General features: G+C 38.5%; 2 protein-coding genes across 2 annotated transcripts; both read left to right on the top strand.

Moving 5' to 3' along the window:
• Nucleotides 1–1,792: 1,792 nt before the first annotated feature.
• On the top strand, nucleotides 1,793–10,912 carry LOC144649433 (transmembrane prolyl 4-hydroxylase-like). The gene is made up of 11 exons (XM_078508922.1): nucleotides 1,793–2,588; nucleotides 3,910–3,991; nucleotides 4,623–4,748; nucleotides 5,004–5,077; nucleotides 5,869–5,930; nucleotides 6,343–6,377; nucleotides 6,689–6,854; nucleotides 7,542–7,599; nucleotides 8,010–8,134; nucleotides 9,480–9,570; nucleotides 10,282–10,912. Exons 1-11 carry the CDS (start codon nucleotides 2,409–2,411, stop codon nucleotides 10,567–10,569), a joined length of 1,287 nt encoding a protein of 428 aa, XP_078365048.1. The 5' UTR covers nucleotides 1,793–2,408; the 3' UTR covers nucleotides 10,570–10,912.
• Nucleotides 10,913–11,992: 1,080 nt separating this feature from the next.
• Nucleotides 11,993–18,098, top strand: LOC144652193 (transmembrane prolyl 4-hydroxylase-like). Its single transcript, XM_078512207.1, has 11 exons — nucleotides 11,993–12,347; nucleotides 13,232–13,313; nucleotides 13,683–13,808; nucleotides 13,963–14,036; nucleotides 14,143–14,204; nucleotides 14,313–14,347; nucleotides 14,829–14,994; nucleotides 15,241–15,298; nucleotides 16,036–16,160; nucleotides 16,650–16,740; nucleotides 17,256–18,098. The coding sequence occupies exons 1-11, from the start codon at nucleotides 12,126–12,128 to the stop codon at nucleotides 17,529–17,531; spliced, it is 1,317 nt and encodes a 438-aa protein (XP_078368333.1). The 5' UTR covers nucleotides 11,993–12,125; the 3' UTR covers nucleotides 17,532–18,098.
• The last annotated feature ends 58 nt before the right edge of the window (nucleotides 18,099–18,156 follow it).

The following is an 18,156-nucleotide window of genomic DNA, read 5'->3' on the forward strand; positions in this document are numbered from 1 at the left end:
TTTCAAGCCTTTAAAAGTTCATCATGCAGAGTTTTTCTGAAAAAATTATTCTACACAGATGCATCACCCGCGTTCTCCTTACCAGCAAGCGTCCATTTATTAGAGTACAATCGTCTGGCGTTGCCAAGCGACTCTACGCGTTGGTACTATTATCAATAAAAAATTATTCGTGGTGATTTCTGTCATAACATATATTGCCGTTCAGGGATACCTGAGATCGACGCATATTAATTCCTTTTCTTTTTGTTTGTAAAAGCAAACTAAGTTAATTGCAATCCAGCAGGGCCTTGCAGTAAATGAAGAACGCACCTGGGAGTAACTTTTATCTCTCAGTTACTCTAGAGATAAGTAACAGTTGTCGAAAAAACTGACTTCACTATATTACTTGGCAAATTTTTGTAAGATTTTTGCATTACACTTTTTTTTCTCATCGGTTAAGCCTCCGTAAATCCCCGAGTTTTATTTTGTTGTACGCCAGATCCCTGATGCAAATGGGAATGTAAGACTGTTTCCTATCGGCTTTCCTCTAGTAAATCAATAAATATCCCAGCTTGTTTAAAACATTCTCAGTCACTCAAACAGAAATAATTGGTGTTTTTATTACGGCCCATTAAAGCCTAGTAGGACCTAAAACTTAAAAATAATGTACTGAAAAGAAAAATAACATGTACTGTATGAAAATCTGAGAGTTTATAAACGAGCCAGCTAAAATTTAACTTGACAAGGAGTTATAATATAATTATATGTTTGAGGCTCTTATTACAAGGAGCTGGGTTATGTAACAGAATGACAGTACATTCCCGAGTCATCATTTTTTTTTTTTACTGGACAAAATTCTCTTCTGAAGGAAACCCTGAATCGATAATTTACCAAGGCCTGTACAAATAAAACAATGTTGAGATCGCGATTCAAAGGAAAAAAGGAGAACGTGATATTTGGGATCAACTTTTTTCAAAATACACAGTCCGTGTCTAAGCTCCGTTAATTCTTCGCCAGGGGTTTAAACATTGCATGACCTCCGTTGGAAATCTAATAAAAATGATGTGCGTTTTTCAATAAACATCTTCTAACACACGCAGAGTCTCTCGGGAGTAAAGGAAAAATTATTATGAGCTTAAAAAGATCTTAGGAAATATCGATGATATTCCCCGTTGACAACTGCAAACAGAAACTACTGGCGAAAAATTAAAAACACAATAAAAATACAATTATTGAAAAGAAACGCAAATAATATGAGACTAAAATAACTTTTTTTAATTGACATTAGTGTAAGTCACTTTGTAGAAAGTTCTCGCAATGATCGATCCTATGGCGATTCATTTCATAGAACTAAAGGGGTTACTTGCACAAAAACGCCCTAGTTTAAAATTAAGGGAAAGATCACAAAAAATTCTCCCGAAAAAAACAAACTCATAAGACCAATCTATTAAATTGGCTATAATACGCGATCGTTTAAATTAGTTTCGCATCCTCTGATTAGCATAGCTCTGATTTAGAGAACCGTGCCAAAAAAAAATGAATGCATATTCAATCTTTGATAGTTACTTTTTTATTTTAAAATTTTAAGGGTTTTGTTTTTCATAAAAAATATATGAGCACCGTATTTTTTTTTTAAAAAAAAAAAATACTTAATTCATGCAACTAATATCATGATATGAGAGCGGTCGGCAAAAATTTGAAGGAACGTCTAGGCACATATATAGTGCGCAGGAGCCATAATGGGGGATAATAATGGGGGAAAAAAAAGGGGAAAAAAACCCCGTTCCATAACGCAGGGACACAAACAGCAGATAACCACGTGTTGTTTTAAAACGACTGGTCATGGAAAGAAAAGCGCCGGGTTATTGAAAAACACTGAAAGCACTGTTCGGCAGGTAGTTGCCGGTGGATACAACGTGGTGAATTTGCCATGAAAACCAGACCAACAGAAAAAAGCATCATTTAACCAACAATTTATCACCTTTTCTAAAGAAAGGAACCAGTTTATTGATATCAAGGAATATACAAATTTTAATCTGAAAATGAATTGCGTCTGTCGAGTTGAAAACTCAAACTCGTGCGCCTCTGCACGCGTTTGTCCTTCGGCGATTAAAATCATTTTCTCCTTACGTCATTAGTATATTCTCCAAAAGACAGGTGACGAGAATATAATTTGTCATCAATTAATGGATATTGTCTTGATGTATCACTAAAATCTCAAAACAAACTTTAAACAAGTGTATGGCAAAGTGTAAAGAGATTATATCGAGCTTGGTACCGTAACGCTTTACCTGACTTGAAGTCTTAAATAATTAACTAGAATCACATAAAGATTATTGAAGAAAAAGAGAATAACAAAAAGCTCAGAGAAGTTTCTAAATTACCGCTCTTATCGGTGTTTGGGACACGAATAGATTAGATTCTTAGCTATGATACTTCGGGTTGGTTTTATTTCGGTGATATGGGCGTTATTTGGATTTGTAAACTGTTATGTTGGAAGCAAGATCAACATGTCGTGTGAAAATGGTGTGTGTTCAAGGAAGGATGATCAAGGACCGTGTGTTGTCAACGACGACGAGCAACGCTTGTTCAGATGGGATCCAATCAAGGTAAAATACGCTAGAGTTTACTAGTACAAAAAAGCGGAAAGATGTAAGATTTGCCCCAGGCAGAAAGATATACGATATGCGTTCCGATGCAAGAAGTGGACTCGTCTGTTATAACAGTCAATTGAGTGAAATTCACTACATTACAAACACGAAGTCAGCAAATTATCCAACATATATATTGTGAGCGTAAAAAGCATTGATAACAAATGGAAGGGATATAAAGGTTTGTGGAGAAATTAAAAGGCAGTTTAGCGAAGAAAACCCAGAAAAAAGCTGACTGAGGCTAAAGTAGGATTCGAATCAATGATCATTGATACCTGTGTAAATATCAGCTACGAACTTAGCTTTGAAGTCAATAATCAGTAATATTGATACCTATCTTAGCATCTGGTATTGGAGACGCAGTACTTAATGGTCAATGCGCTGGACTCTGGATCAAGCGTTTCGGGGTTGAGCCCTGGCCGGGGTCACTGCGTTGTGTTCTTGGTTAAAACACTCAAGTCTCATAGTGCCTCTTTCAATCCTGGTGTATAAATGGGTACCGGCAAATTTAATGCTGGAGGGTAACCCTGTGATGGACTAGCATCCCATTCAGGAGGAGTAGAAATACTCCTAGTCTCTTAATGCTATGGAAACCGGGATAAGCTCCGGCCTGATGGGCCTCTAGGCCCGAGCCCGAACGCGGACGTTACCATAGCAACTTGGTGCATCAGTTACTAAGTGAAACGCAATTCACCCTACTGACAACAGCAACTCAATAGTTAGTTGGTCAACTCTCGCCTTGCGGACACCCCGCTATTGCGGACACTCGCTATTACGGACAAAATCCTGATCCCCGAGGAATAAGGTTTGACTGGAAATGACTCCCGCTATTACGGACTCTCACGCTTGTATAACGGACACTAAACGACGCCCCGAGCGTGTCCGCTACAACGAGAGTGTGTTGATTATTAATCGGAGGTGCGCTGTTATGAAATAGCTGCCAAACCTCACTGAAACTGTACCAGGTCGATGACTGCTTAAAGCGATTTTCACTTGAGTGTCGACCTGCTTTGCATAAGTTTTGCATTACTACGCTACGTCTAAAAAGACTCGAGCCGCTTTATGACTAATCAGAAATAAAACCATAACCAATCGTGACTCGCTCAAACTTGTTTTCCCGCGTTTCGCGCAGGCTACATACATTTGTTTCAAGCCTCTCAAGTTTTAATATGGTTCACTGGATTATCTGTGTCTTGTTATTGGCCAGGGTGACCCCTTAGTTTTGGTTCTACGACTCTCAATTTAAAATCACTCAATCATTGCTTCATTTTGTTGACAGAAAGGTCACGTGAGAGAGTTGGAGCTCGAACCTGGAAAAAAATACAAGATGATAACACTGGCGTCTAAACCTCCAATATTTGGTAAGATTTACGATATATTCACCTTGTCGAGAGTTTGAGATAACTAACCAACTCAGTAGTCAAATATGACTGTAAAACAAATTAAATTGAGTGACAAGCTACCGACAATCTGGCAAATGACTGTATGTTATTATTGAACCAGCGGCACAATTTACCATAATTTACAGCACAGTCACGTTTTGATAGTAAATATAATGCATGCATACACAGTTTGAGGTAGGTCAATTGATTGTTTGTTATATTAAGCTCTTATTAACCTAGCAGGAGTTCTGTAGGGGAGAATCTTGACCGCGGTCTGAACTGCAATAGTTTGCTCGTTCTCTTTCAGTTTTTCACTGTCGAGTTTGTTGGCTCTTTCATCTTCAATTAGTATTTTAAGCAAAAATAAATCACTGGTTTTGTGCAGATTTTTTTTGTAACTCTCTCACCGCAAATGTAACACTAAAGACCGGCCGCGAATTCGGTGCTTCTCTGTCCTTTATTTTGAGACAGCTAATTACTTTATACCTTGAGTGCTGCATTGCTGTAACGGTAACTGCCTTTTATTCTTGGTTTCAACCAACGATACAGGCATTAATCGCTCTTTATGTTATGGTGATTTTTGCCTATTGAGTGTCTATATGTTTCACAGAGCTTCCCGACTTTTTAAGTGACGATGAAAGTGAGCACATTATCGACCTCGCTGAAATGTACGGCCTTGAAAACAGCATTATGCACACAGACGAATTTCAAGAAAAGCACAAGAAAGACGTGAAAGGTATCAAATATTTTATGGCTATGAGCGTTACGAGTCGTAAACGTACATTGCTCAGTCTGTTACAGTGTCCCTTGCTTTTTCATATTGTTCCATTCCGTCCGTCCCAAGTTTCCACACAGCCAGACTCCTGGTTAGCAGACCCCAATTTATGGCCAAGAGTCTAGAGTTGACGAATTGAAGAGGAGGAGAACCTTGGAATTTTTAGTCATTTCTGATCTGAACAATGGTAAATGAATAATATGTTTCTGTCATTAGGACATGCAATGGGAGCTGCCGGAATATATCTAAGTTGGGACAAAAACCAAGACAAGGAGATTACAAAAGACGAGGTATATCTTGTAACTTGTGTGGCAATATGCTGTGGCTTAAATTAATCGTTGGTTTAAAATTTTTCAATTCAGGTTGATTTTTAGTTATCCTTGTTTCAGATCATGATAATGAATATGAGACAATGGAAATTGCAAATCAAACTGGTTTGAAAAATTTTAAACCAAAGATAAATTTAAATCAAAATACATACCATGCCGGTCATACTGCTTTAGGATACTGGTCAACACAATAGCACTCTCGGTCTAGCGATAGGTAGGGTTGGGGGCGGGGGGTGGGTGTAAAAACTCTCTTTAATATCGATTCCTCCATCGCCATGCAACGTTTAACTTCAAGAGCCATCATACAACTATGATATATTGTTGGGTCCAGTGGGTCAACCCTGAACCAGGGGCGAGAAGTTAAACCACTACAGGAGTAAAATTTGTAAAAATGCATTGTGCAGGATTGTTAAATGTACGTAGTATATCTGGCAATAGTTGAGGGTTTCAACTAAGGTAAGTATTTCGCCGAATTCAAATTGGCGTTACGACCGTCATCTACAACGGCGAAGATTACCCTAGCCTGTGTACAGCCGAGCGGAGCGGGAGCGGCTGTACACAGGCTAAGATTAGCCTGGAACTGATCAATGTGACAGTGAGTGCTACTGTCTCATTGCGAGAAATTGAAACAGCAGTTAAACGGGAATTAACAGTCTTAGCAAACGTGTTGTTAAAGTAATAACAAAAAAAATAATGTTTTAGAGGATTGAAAGTCATGTGTTAACTAAAATCATTTCATTTCATTTTTTCAGGTTATGAACTTTTCAAAGAAGTATAAATTTCTTTACATGAGTCTAGAGGAAGTCGATGAAATGTAAGTGTTGCAGCACATATTTCTGAGTCAGTGATGACCATATTGCTCTCGTTCTTTCTCCTTTATTCTCTTTCCTTTTTTTGCCTACTGCAAAGGAGCTTTGATAATCTTGCTCTTGCATGAAATTGCATTTATTGCCAACTGAATTATACTTTTTCAAACTTGTGTTGAAGAGATGAATGCCGCTTGCTGCAACAAACGTTTATGGAGAAACGTGTTGACTAAAACTGTACAATTTTTTGCGTAACTTGTTTCTAAGCAAAATGCCAGGTCAGGCTTACACTTAACATTACCTTGCCTAGTATGGCAAATGTAACAGTGCATTTTAACTATTTTCTGATGACCTAGAAAAGGTCATAAAATCTCTATCCTTACATAAATCTAAAATCTGACATTAATTTACACTTTGCAGGATACGTAAACTGAAGCTCAAAGAATTTGATGATGGTATGTTTAATTTTCTCCTTCAACGCCTATCTACCTACCAAACTGACAACACCAAGTCAAAAATGCGCCTTTACCTTAACATCTACAAAATGTGAAATTTAGGTGTCAATTGACCAGTTGCTGACCGAAGTTTCGTCTGGATAATAACTGTTTCTTTTTTGTCTCACCTTTTAACTAAGTTAACTTGCCAAACTCTTCAACACATTCAAGTCCTCTTACCAATCACGGGGCTCGATCAATCACATTTGGGATAGATCTAACGTGTTTATCATTATTATCATTATCATCATCATCATTATTATCATTTGCAGGTAAAGTGACGTTCAATGAGTTTCGTAAGCTCCCAACAGCTGCCATGGACGACTACATGAACAGGCTGAAGGAACTCTCACCCATTCACAGAGAACGAAACAGTAACCAAACCTGGTTACATCAGGGAAAGTTTGCTAGTAAAATCATGCAAAGGTTGCGAGCTAGGTGAGTGTTTCCAAAAAAAGCCCGGGTGAAACGAAAACGCCGAGGAGTTTGAGAGGACCCTGGGGATGAGGTTGGAGTTTGATAAGAGTTCAAACTCTCGTGCGCTCTTAGCGACACTCTTTTCAACTCCCCAAGCGAACTTGCTCATTGCTTTGGAGAGTGGTCGAATGTACGTTTGATCTCGTTTTGGTCCACGCCAGCTGAGTAGCCTCTGACTTATATATCAGACCAGCATGTTGTTCAAACCGAAGATTTCTAGTTGTACATGTGTTTAGGTGATAGGATTTTAAACTGTCTTGCATATCAACTGGTTACTTACTGAAGATTATTGTCAGTATAAAAGTTTCTGTAGTGAAACCACAAGTGGGAGGCAGTTTAACCCCGCGTCAACTTGTACTAGTGGTCGAATTAGGGGAAGGGCCCGAGGTGGGGTCGTGGGGGGGGGGGGGTGGGGTTGAGCTTTACTTCTTTTGGTCGAACAAATCTACTGAGCCCCGTTTGTCTTTAAAAAAATTGACGCAAATGCAACCTACCTCTCACCACCCACACCTCTCCCCTTGGTTTACGTACTTACGTACTCCTAAATAATTAGGTTATGAATTATGTGCAATGTTGCTTTACATTTAGCTTAAAACCATTCTAGGTAAATTAGAATTAAATTCATTAACGTTTAATTTGTTTTCACAGAATAAAGAAACTTACTAAGTTATCCGATCGCATTATCCGTGGTAGTGAACCTCTACAGGTAAATAAATTGGTCATCTATACGTTTTAATCACCTTTCCAATAACTCTTGGCAAGAGACAGAAATGAAAGCTCTTTATAAATCTTTATTTGCATATCTTTAACGAACCTTATGTTGGCATGTTTATTATTATTATCATCATCATCATATCATCATCATCATCATCATTATCATTTTCGTTATTGTCATCGTTATTATTATCTTTTTTTTTTTGTTTTTTTTTTTTTTTTTTTTTTTTTTTTTTTTTTTTTTTTTTTTTTTATAGTTGTTGTTATTGTTATTATTTTAATGAATGCTATAGTTATTGGTATTGGTATTGTTGTTGTTGCTATCGCCAAGAAAGTGAAAAAGAAACAATAATTAACGATAAAAGAAGATGAAATATTTCACATTTTGTTTTTATCCCTCAGGTTGTCAAGTACGATAAGACTGGTCATTACAATGTACATCATGACGCGCAGCCAATAGCCAGCCATTCACATCTCAAATGCTGCCACCAAAACGTCACCAAATCGCCTGCCTGCAGACTGTGCAGGTCAGTGGACATTCAACAACATTTGATCTGAAGATTCAAATGTTCTGTTTGCCTCCCAGAAGTAACTACCATCATATTACACGTACAGCTAGAGATTGAACTATAAAATGGAAGGCACGGTGGCCGGATTCCGTATCGAACGTTCCGAGTTCAAGCCCTGGCCGGGGTCCCTGTGGGCAAGATCCTTTACTCTTAGTACTTATACTATTGTATTTTTTTTTGGGTTCTTCGGTGGGGCTGTTTAATACGTAGCTTACTATGCCTTACTATGTACCTTATTCTTACTAATTTTCGCGCATACTTAATTTCGCAAAAATCTGGGAGCTGAATTTCGCGAGTTTAATTTTCGCGATGAAGAAATTAGAGAAAAAGTGTATTAAATTTTGCGATTTTGTCATTTTTTTATGGATCAGTCGTCAAAGACTAAGGGAACTACTGGAAATACATGCACAAAGGCTCAATGTAACTACAAGGAGAATGCAAACGGAGACTTTAATGACTGTACTAAAGAGGTTTTGAACCAATTTACAAGCTGCCTCGAAACAGTAATCAGAGAATCGAAAGGGTAGTTAAAAACAAGACGGAAATATATTTTCAAAGGTAAAATCAACTTTGTTTTACGAGGGTTGCACATAACAGTCTTTCGACTGACAAACCTGTGGCCCTCGGATTCCCGATCGAATTGGAATTTAGAGGTGTTGATTTTTTGTGGAGGGAGGAAAACCGGAGAACCCGGAGAAAAACCCCGGAGCAAGGACGAGAACCAACAACAAACTCAACCCACATATGACGCCGGGTCCGGGAATCGAACCCGGGCCACATTGGTGGGAGGCGAGCGCTCTCACCACTGCGCCATCCCTGCTCCCCTAAGGTAGATAGTTGCAGTTCCAAACATTTAATTTTTTTTTGACATATAATATGGTATTAATTTTCACGTTTTTAAATTTCGCGCAATGTTTTTTTCGCGCGTACTAAATTTCGCGATTATTATAAAATCGCGAAAATCGCGAAATTTAGTACTCGCGAAAATTAGTAAGAATAAGGTAGGGGTGTTGGTGACGTCATCACAAACGTCACAACTGACGTCACCAGCTGCACAAATTCGTCACTTCCTCGCGACAATATGATATCCCATTAGTACATTCTTAAGCTCTTCTCGTCGCATTTTTAGAACTGTTGCAATAAGTTACACAAGCCTTCACATAATGTCCTGAACGTTTTAACGAGGACTGCACTGATGGTATTGTTTGCTTTGGAACATGAAAAAAAAATCTATTCTCTGTTGTGATAATTTAAATTTCTGTGTACATTCCTTTTAGAAATGATATCTACTATTGTTTTATAGGTATATCACCATACTATATTACTTAAATGACGTGGAGGAAGGTGGAGAAACCGCTTTTCCAGTCGCGGACAACGAAACCTTTGATCAACAGGTAACTGGCACTCGAATGCTATACATATTTAGTTATAGATTTGAGCTAGTGAAGTGTACCTAATCTGATACGGCTGCAAGATAATGGGAATACAAGCCATTGATAGCCATTGATAGCCATACATGTAGCGTTAACTGCCAATTGGCCAGAAGCAACAGTCTTTATACAGGGGTTACAAGTTGCCAATAAAAGGTTTCCACCAGGCTCCTAGTGTGCACTTTGAAAAATGTGTTTTCTCCTTAATTCAGTTTAAGCCTGGGAACTAAGAACTTTTTTTCACACAAAAAAAACCCAGTCCTATTCTATAAAGATAGCCTAGCCACACTTTGTCGTCATGCTTCAACCAGATGAAATATGAGGCTTTTTCTGCTGCCTGTTGTAGAGTAGAACATTGGTAGCTGGTCTACATGTACAGCAGGCAACAGCTGAGCCTCGTAGTTCATCTGGTTGAAGCGTGCCGATCACAAAGTGTGGCTAGGCTAACAATATCAGGCCAATTTTAACTCATGATTGCCCAGTCAGCACCAGCTCTTTTGAAGCCTCTCTAGGGAGGGGTAAGGGGAAGGTCCCCGCCATGGCAGAAGACAGTTGAGGAGAAGGATGGCTTCTATGAGCAGGATCCAGGATTGAAGCTACTGGCTGGGGAGCACGGAAGTGTTTCATTGAAATGAAAATGAAAAACAATACTCATATATCTTTTCCCTTTTATAGTTATACATAAAAACCATGGATGAAGACAAATTCAACCTAATGGAATTCTGCCATGATGGCAAACTGGTGGTTACACCAAAGCGAGGCAAAGCGATCATGTGGTACAATCACTTTGTGGATGAAGAGACTGGCTGGCTGGGAGAGAGGGATGACTACACACTTCACGGGGGGTGTGGGGTGAAAAAAGGTTACAAATGGATCGCCAACAACTGGATCACTGCCCCGGATGCGTCTCTTTCGCATGTCAAAAGTAATTTTGAAATCAAAGAGGAAGAAAACATAATTTAATAAACTCATAGTTAACATATAGGGACGCGCGCGCAATGTCTAAAATAATGTCATATAGAAGCTACAATCTGTCGCAGAGAAAGTTTCTGACCACAGTTAAATTGACTACAAGCTGAAATCAACTGTAGCTCGGATCACTTTAATTATAGCATATCGGCAGACAAAATGAACTTTGGACATTTTCTATTTTTTAATATTTTTCAAATGTTCCGCTCATGCTACTTGGGAAAGCTTTTTAATAGGACTGTGCGTGTTGACCATAAGCAAGTTAAGATAGAAATAGTAGCTAGCCGTTTACTTATGACAGTTTAAAAATAAAAAATAAAAACTTGTTTCTCAAGCAACGTACGTAACTTACGTATAGTTTGCTTGTGTGTGTTTACTTGTTTATTCGCAATTCCTTTCTATATCTGATTGTATGTTGACAGTTGAGGGATATAAATCCTTACCAAAAATATTACAGAACCACGCAATAAACCAATCACGAATAAAACAGGCTAAAAGAAAAATCTTGTAACCGGTATAAGGCGCGCGGGAAATGTTATGTAAACACAGTGGACTCCCGATTTTTCGAACCTCTGGTTAACTCTAACAAAAAATTCGTTTCCCTTTCCTCGACTTTCCTCCGTCTAATGCTGCAATTATTCCCCCGATTTCTCAAACTCCACGATTTTTCGAGTCAATAGCTGTTTATTGCAGTTAAGCCTGCGAAAATATTTTTTTGTTAATTAAGACACCCCTCTGTAACAGACCCAGTGGACTGATCTGAAAAAAGTCACTGGGTTGGCCAATTTCCCACTGGGTCGGCTTATTTGGGATCGTTTCTAAAGTAGTTTTATTCGACATAAGTCACAACGCACAGTCACTGGGGAAGCACAAAAATAGGCGGGTAAATCAAAATATTCGCTGGGTACCGGGGAGACTAAATTTTCACTGGGTAGGGGAAAATAATCCATGCCAGTGGGTCGGGTTCCACTGGGTCTGTTACAGAGGGGTGTAATAAGAAGGTATGCGGATTGGGCGAAAGGAATAACACATCGGTTAAAACAATGCAGCATAACCCTTTCGCCTCGTTTGTATGTCAACCGCTGGGAACTTCAATAACAGTTTTTCAGTTTCGCTTCCGGGAATCGAAGGTACGAGAAATCTGAATAAGCTGGGGTTCGTTTTGAAGAACTTATAAGTGCACCTTTAAGTCATCATGATAAGTAACTCCGATTTGACAACGTCCAAAGCCTGGGTTAATCGGGCATGAATCTCAATCTTTCGTTTTATTTCATAAGTCGGAAAATAGTCGAAACCAATGTAAAACGGTAATTCTCTCCTTACAGTTTCCCTTCTAGTTATCTTAATTTGTTTTCACGCTGATGTTGCCTATATGATCAATTAGGTTCCAGAACCTATAGAATCAAAGGAGCATAGCAAACATCAGGTAAACAATTTCAAAGGAATAAATAATTAATTACAGTCTTAAATACGGCTTCCGGATTCACGTGCAACTCTGCGCGAACAACATAAAAAGAAAATTGCAAGAACATTTCTGTGGCCTTACAAATATGAACAAAGCAGTATTACAATTTCTTTTTCTGGTAAAAAGAAGAAAGCTGCTGTTTGTCTTCGCTATTTTTACGGTCATTTTAACTCAACTTGCGAGTGGCAACACGAATAAAAGACTCGATAAATCCTGTGAAAATGGCGTCTGTTACCGCGAGGAAGATCAAGGACCGTGTATTCCAAATGATGACGAACCGAGGCTATACAGATGGAAACCTATTAAGGTATTGTTGCCAGAAGTAATATCCATTAGTTGAAACGAAAGCTATTTGAAGCTAAGATTGTATGGAATCGATAGGAAATATATTTCAGTTTTTAAAGAGAAAGGTACCTGGATTAATGGGCTTTGGTATGGTGGCATGTTACGCACCCGTGTTTGATATTTGTAATATTTTAGTGTTTTGCCCCATATAAAAATGTGAGGTAGTTAAATGATAATCCGATCCTCTATATGCACCTTTGAAGTCATTTTTGAGCGTTGCTGCCATGCAACAAAACGACGCCGCCATTTTGACTGACGAAAGCGAAAATCAAAATTAAAACACGTGGGTACCTGTTAGCCATTGTAATAACAAAGGGGCTTTCAACAGGAAACCTGCAACGCAGTCAAATGGACCTGAATGTTTGCAAAATGCAAAAAGAAATTAAAAGCAATATTTTGCGGATAGTTTTGGTTCGATTAACAAGGACGGCTTTTTTTTTCTATGCGAGTCTGCCTGCTTTCGAATTCAGGCTAAAGAGTTTCCAAGTTCCCTCCCCCTCAGTGTTTTTGTCACGCATGCTTGCAGTAGAGGTGTAGTCTCGAAATTCAACGCAAACAGCGCCCTTCTCAAAATTAAATTCAACCAAAGTCAAATAGACAAATCAGCTCCCAGATCATTTTTTTCTTAGACGAGAAGCGGAGGAAAGGTCCTGGGAACAATATTAGCGTCGGCAGTATATTAATATGTACAACAAAAAGTAAACAGTGAATTTCTAGTTTTGGCTTGCACCTCAACTCAGTGTTATTAAATGACTAAAATGCGCGTGGTAAGTGGCTTTTATGTAAAGCTACAGTTACCCTATTCAAATAAAGGCTTACTTATATATGTTTTTGGCATTAACGTAGAAAGGTCACGTGAGAGAGCTTGAACTCGAACCAGGAAGAACTTTCAAGATGACAACACTCGCCTCTAAGCCTCCTTTGTTTGGTAAGTTTGTTCTAAATATTAGAAAACCTAAGCCTCGTCTTTCTTGGCATCCTGGAAAAGATTTGCCTCCGTTGTATTAAAACAAGGGAAAGCTAGACGCCCTTCTTTCCCAAGTTCCACCCGATGTTTCTCAACTCAGCCCTTCCTCAACGTATCAATGACTAAAGGGACTGGAAAGGAATTTGTTACTTACCTTTTTTTACCTCGTCTATGTAAGATATCTTATAATACAACTAGTGCCGTTAATCAAAATCTTTATGACATGCAAAATTGAACTTATAATAGAAGATTTTACCTTGTTGAGTAATAACCGTTTCTAACGTTTCATATACTGGAAATTAATGTATGGTTCTTATTCTTTGATGATAGAAATACCAGATTTTCTGGACGAAAGTGAATGCAATCACATCATTAATTCAGCTGAGAAGATTGGTCTTCGTGGAAGCGATGTTCATCTCGACGAAGAACTTGAAATGCGTAAAGAAGTTGTTCGAGGTAAAACATTTAAACCGTTATCCGATATTCGATAAAGAGTTCAATTAATTGTCTTCCATGTAGAGAAATTCTTCGTTGGCTAACAGAAAAAGAACAATTCTTCTAAGAAAACAGTGTACATGTGCTGATTTTCTTTTGAACGTGATATTTTTAGGAAATGCAAGTGGTTCTGCTGGGAATTTCTTTAACTGGGACTTAAATGAAGATGGCGTCATTACAAGGGATGAGGTGAATCTAAGAGAAGATCCTTTCTAGAGTGAATCAGTTATTTCCATTTTATAGCTCATCAGCTTCTGTTTTATTTAATTTAACGCTTATTTTTTTTGCCTTTCAGATTATTAACTTTGCAGAAGATTTCAAATATCTTTACCTCAGTCCGGAAGAAGTGGACGACATGTAAGTATTGCCATTTGAATCAAACTGACTTAGCTTCTTTTAGCTTCGTTAGTTCCCTATTTCAGTTTAGCTTGTAATCACTCTTCTTCTCTGTCCTTTATATTGCAGGATAAGCAAGCTCAAGCTAGAAGAATTTGATGATGGTAGGTCCTACAGATAACACAGTGATTAGTTTCCGAAGGAACTATTGAATATTCTAACTTTTCTGTTCTAACCAATGACTATTCTAACTACTGACTATTCGAAAGAAAAACAAATTTAATTGATGTAAATTATTTTTTTGAACGCAATTTACTATCGCTTACACGAATAGAATAAAACGCTATTAAAGAACTTTTATAACAATAATGCGAATTACATAAAAACGATACGGTTGGCACTGATTTTAATTGTCAAATCTATACGCCGCTTGAGTTTCAGGGTTTTTTCCTGTTCTGGCCACGTGACCTCAATTACGACTGAGATTTGAAACACTTGAAGGACCCTTCAATAAAACAAACCTGTAGAAAAAGGTCGTCTGTGCGAGGTGTGGTTCTCAAAATATGACGGTTTAGCTAATATTTTTTTAAAATAAAATATTTTACCAGAGAACGCTTTTTATTTTTCTAATTTGAATCATTACAGATCAAGTGACCAAAAAGGAGTTTGCCACATTGCCTACCGCGGCGATGGACGAATACATGAACGACATTAGAGAAAAACACCCAGCCCACAGAGAGAGGTTCAGCAACCAGGCCTGGTTACTGCAAGGAAAGAGAGCTGATCACGTGTTACAAAGACTACGAAAGAGGTAAAGTGAGATGGATGAATTGGTAATTAATAGAGCTTGAGCTAGCAATAAATGCTAAGTACTGGTAAAGAAAATTTGTTCCATGAACTTGTTGAAAAATGCAGCAAAAAGTAGAAAACATCGTTTCCTAATCATTAGTCACTTAGATCTCAATGAAACCCCAAGACTGAAAATTCTGCATGAAATTAACTGAAATTGCAAGTTTTAAAAATTGTTTTTATACATTTAACTTTTTTTTCTCAACAGGCTAGCTAAGCTTTTGAGGCTATCAGATCGAACCATAAGAGGAGGCGAACCGCTGCAGGTTTGTAGTCATTCGCTGCATTTACATCTAACAATAAAAAAATTTTGCGTGAGTTGATTTCAAAGTTCGATCGTTAATCGCATCCGTTCTGCTTTTCTTTTTTTTACTTAATTTCAATCGACGTGCTTTTGGGGCATCCTTTAGGTAAAGGAAGTAAAGGGGCGAGCCGAAAGTTTTACTTTTCTTTTCAGTTCGATTTCGGGCCTTTTACATTCTTTCAACAAAAAGGCAACCCGGATCTCTGGATATCAATTTGTCATTTCTTTTAACGCTGGTATCTAGAGTAACGACCCCTTTGACGGGAAACTGACGGAAGATTCGCGCACGGTCGTTACATAATCGCAAATCGCGCATTGATGATCTTACCACACCTCACTCACCACGAGTCTCCCATTCTCGTGTAGGCGCCCCGGTTGGAAGTGGTTGCCCCTTGGGGGAAAAAAATTTTTTTTATTTTTTCTCTTTTTTTTTTTTTTTTTTTCTTTTGCATCTTACCATATTTTTGTTCGTTACGTCTAAAGAAACATAATTTTCTCTATCTTCTCGCCTCCTTAACCCTGATCCTCACTCACCCACGCGGCATGCCATCCGTCTGAAGCCTTCGCTCATGCTCCCGCTAGGTATTGCTCGAACCTCAACGCCATGCTGCATCACGGAAATAATGATTGTACGCACTCTTTACAATAACTCTTGTTCATTATTATCATGACATGTAGATATTACTTGTGATGTATTAGGTGGTCAAGTATACTAAAGATGGTCATTACAACGCTCACTATGACAGCCAGCACGTGGCAAATCAATCACATATCAAATGCTGTCACTTGGATCTGTCTTTGCTACCGCACTGTAGAGTGTGCAGGTACCGTAAGTTTGTTATATAGGTTATAAAACCACTTCTTTAAAATTTTTCTTCGCACAAAGGCCCTGTTTATTTCGAGAACAATGCTTCCTTTTGTCTTGAAAAAAAATTATTTTTGAGCGGAAAAGAAGGGGGGGAAAACAAAAACATATCTGCACTCTCCTCAGGCCCGTTTGAGAAGAGTTAGTCTGGGATACCAAACTAACACCAGAATGATTGACTACAGTCCTCTGATCGGAGATATAATTCGGTTTTGTGGCAGTTGATCTGGGTGGGGGGACTGACTATAACTAGCACCCTGAGGATATTTTTCGGCAATCACTTTATAAAAACGGGATTTGGAAGATTTTTTTCAGGACAACGATATCAAATGAAAGATGGCATAATACCCCTCATGATGTTTGTTAATTTTGCTGCAATATGGGCTGGATTGCAAAAAAAGCCTGTCAACATGTTTCGTGCTAAATTAAATTTCACTCCCTCTTCTAGATACGCTACTGTCCTTTACTATCTGAATGATGTACAGTACGGAGGAGAAACTGCCTTCCCTGTCGTCGATAAGGCCACTTTTGATAAGCAGGTTGGTTCACAAGTACCTCGAGTTATCATGCCTTTTAAGTTTTCACGGCTTGGCACACATAAAAAGCATCAAAATGGCATAACACAGATTTTATTACCAGACTTTGTCGATATAATAATATTACAAACGACTATCCCAAATAAAATCAAAACTGATAGTCAATCCCTTATACTACCAAAATCATAATATAAGTGGTGCCACGCCCGGAAAAAAAGTCGAAAGAAAAAAGAGTTAAGGGTACAGAAAAAAGAGGAATAATGAAAAGAAGCTAGATGGGTGTTGAACACTGCTTTCCAGTTTCGCTACAATATATGCGTGGTACGCTCGTCCTCAGATCTCTTGTAGACGGAGTCGCCCATAAGAGATCTGGGAACGTATGGACTTGAAAGTTCGCCTTTGTGCAGAAACTACATGTATAATACTGAGCAGATGGAGCTTTTCCTTGCTCAAGGTACAGAAAAGCTCAGAAAATACCGCTTTATTCTTATTTACATCGTATCATCTTCTTTTCCCAGACATGGATCCAAACCATGCGAAGCGACAAGTTCAACTTGATGCAGTTCTGCCACGATGCAAAGCTAGTGGTAACACCAAAACGAGGCAAGGCGGTCATGTGGTACAACCACTTTGTAGATGAAGAAACAGGTTGGATGGGAGAGATGGATGAATATTCCCTGCACGGCGGCTGTGGGTTGTGGTCTGGGGTCAAATGGATCGCTAACAACTGGATCACATCAACTGACGCTCCGTGGGCTCACTTTAAAAGTGAACACGATATTGAGGACATATGAATGGCTGATAAACGCAACAATGTTATCCGGAAGTTTTGTGGCAAAAAATAGATCCTATTTGACTGGTTAGACGAATTATTAAGTTTGAGATAACAAGTAACAAAATTTAATGTGTTTGCGTCTAACTTGAAGTAATTTTTTTCTTTCTTTGCAAAAAATGCCACCCGGCTCTCTCAGCACGTCACGCGAGAGTTTTCAAGAGAATGACGCGCGCGGTGCCAGCGAGTCAATGAACTTTACACAATTCTTCGTTCATATTCTGTAGTGACAACGATGAAAAATGTGATTGTCAGCTGCTTGGAATTCGTGCGACTGTGGTACTTCTGAATTATGTAATAGAGTCAATGATATCTCTACCCTGGTTCTAGAAGATTTCGTTCTTCTCTTCTCGGCAATCAAATTCGAGCCGCGAAGTTGCGGAAGCGAAGAAAGTAGAAAGAAAACCTCGAGACCGGCCGGGGTATCAAGAAGAAAAGGGCAAGAATATGTCAGGACTGTCACTTTCATATACATTCTAACTTTTTCTTTAGAATTTGTATGCTTGTTTTAATTTCTTACTTTGCAATAAAAAAAAGTCAAAACGAAACAAAGCAACGATTTGGTCTGGGTTTTATCTCCATTCAGT

The sequence above is a fragment of the Oculina patagonica genome, chromosome 4 (genome assembly GCF_052425735.1).
Source record: "Oculina patagonica isolate OP01 chromosome 4, crgOcupat, whole genome shotgun sequence".
Taxonomy (NCBI): domain Eukaryota; kingdom Metazoa; phylum Cnidaria; class Anthozoa; order Scleractinia; family Oculinidae; genus Oculina; species Oculina patagonica.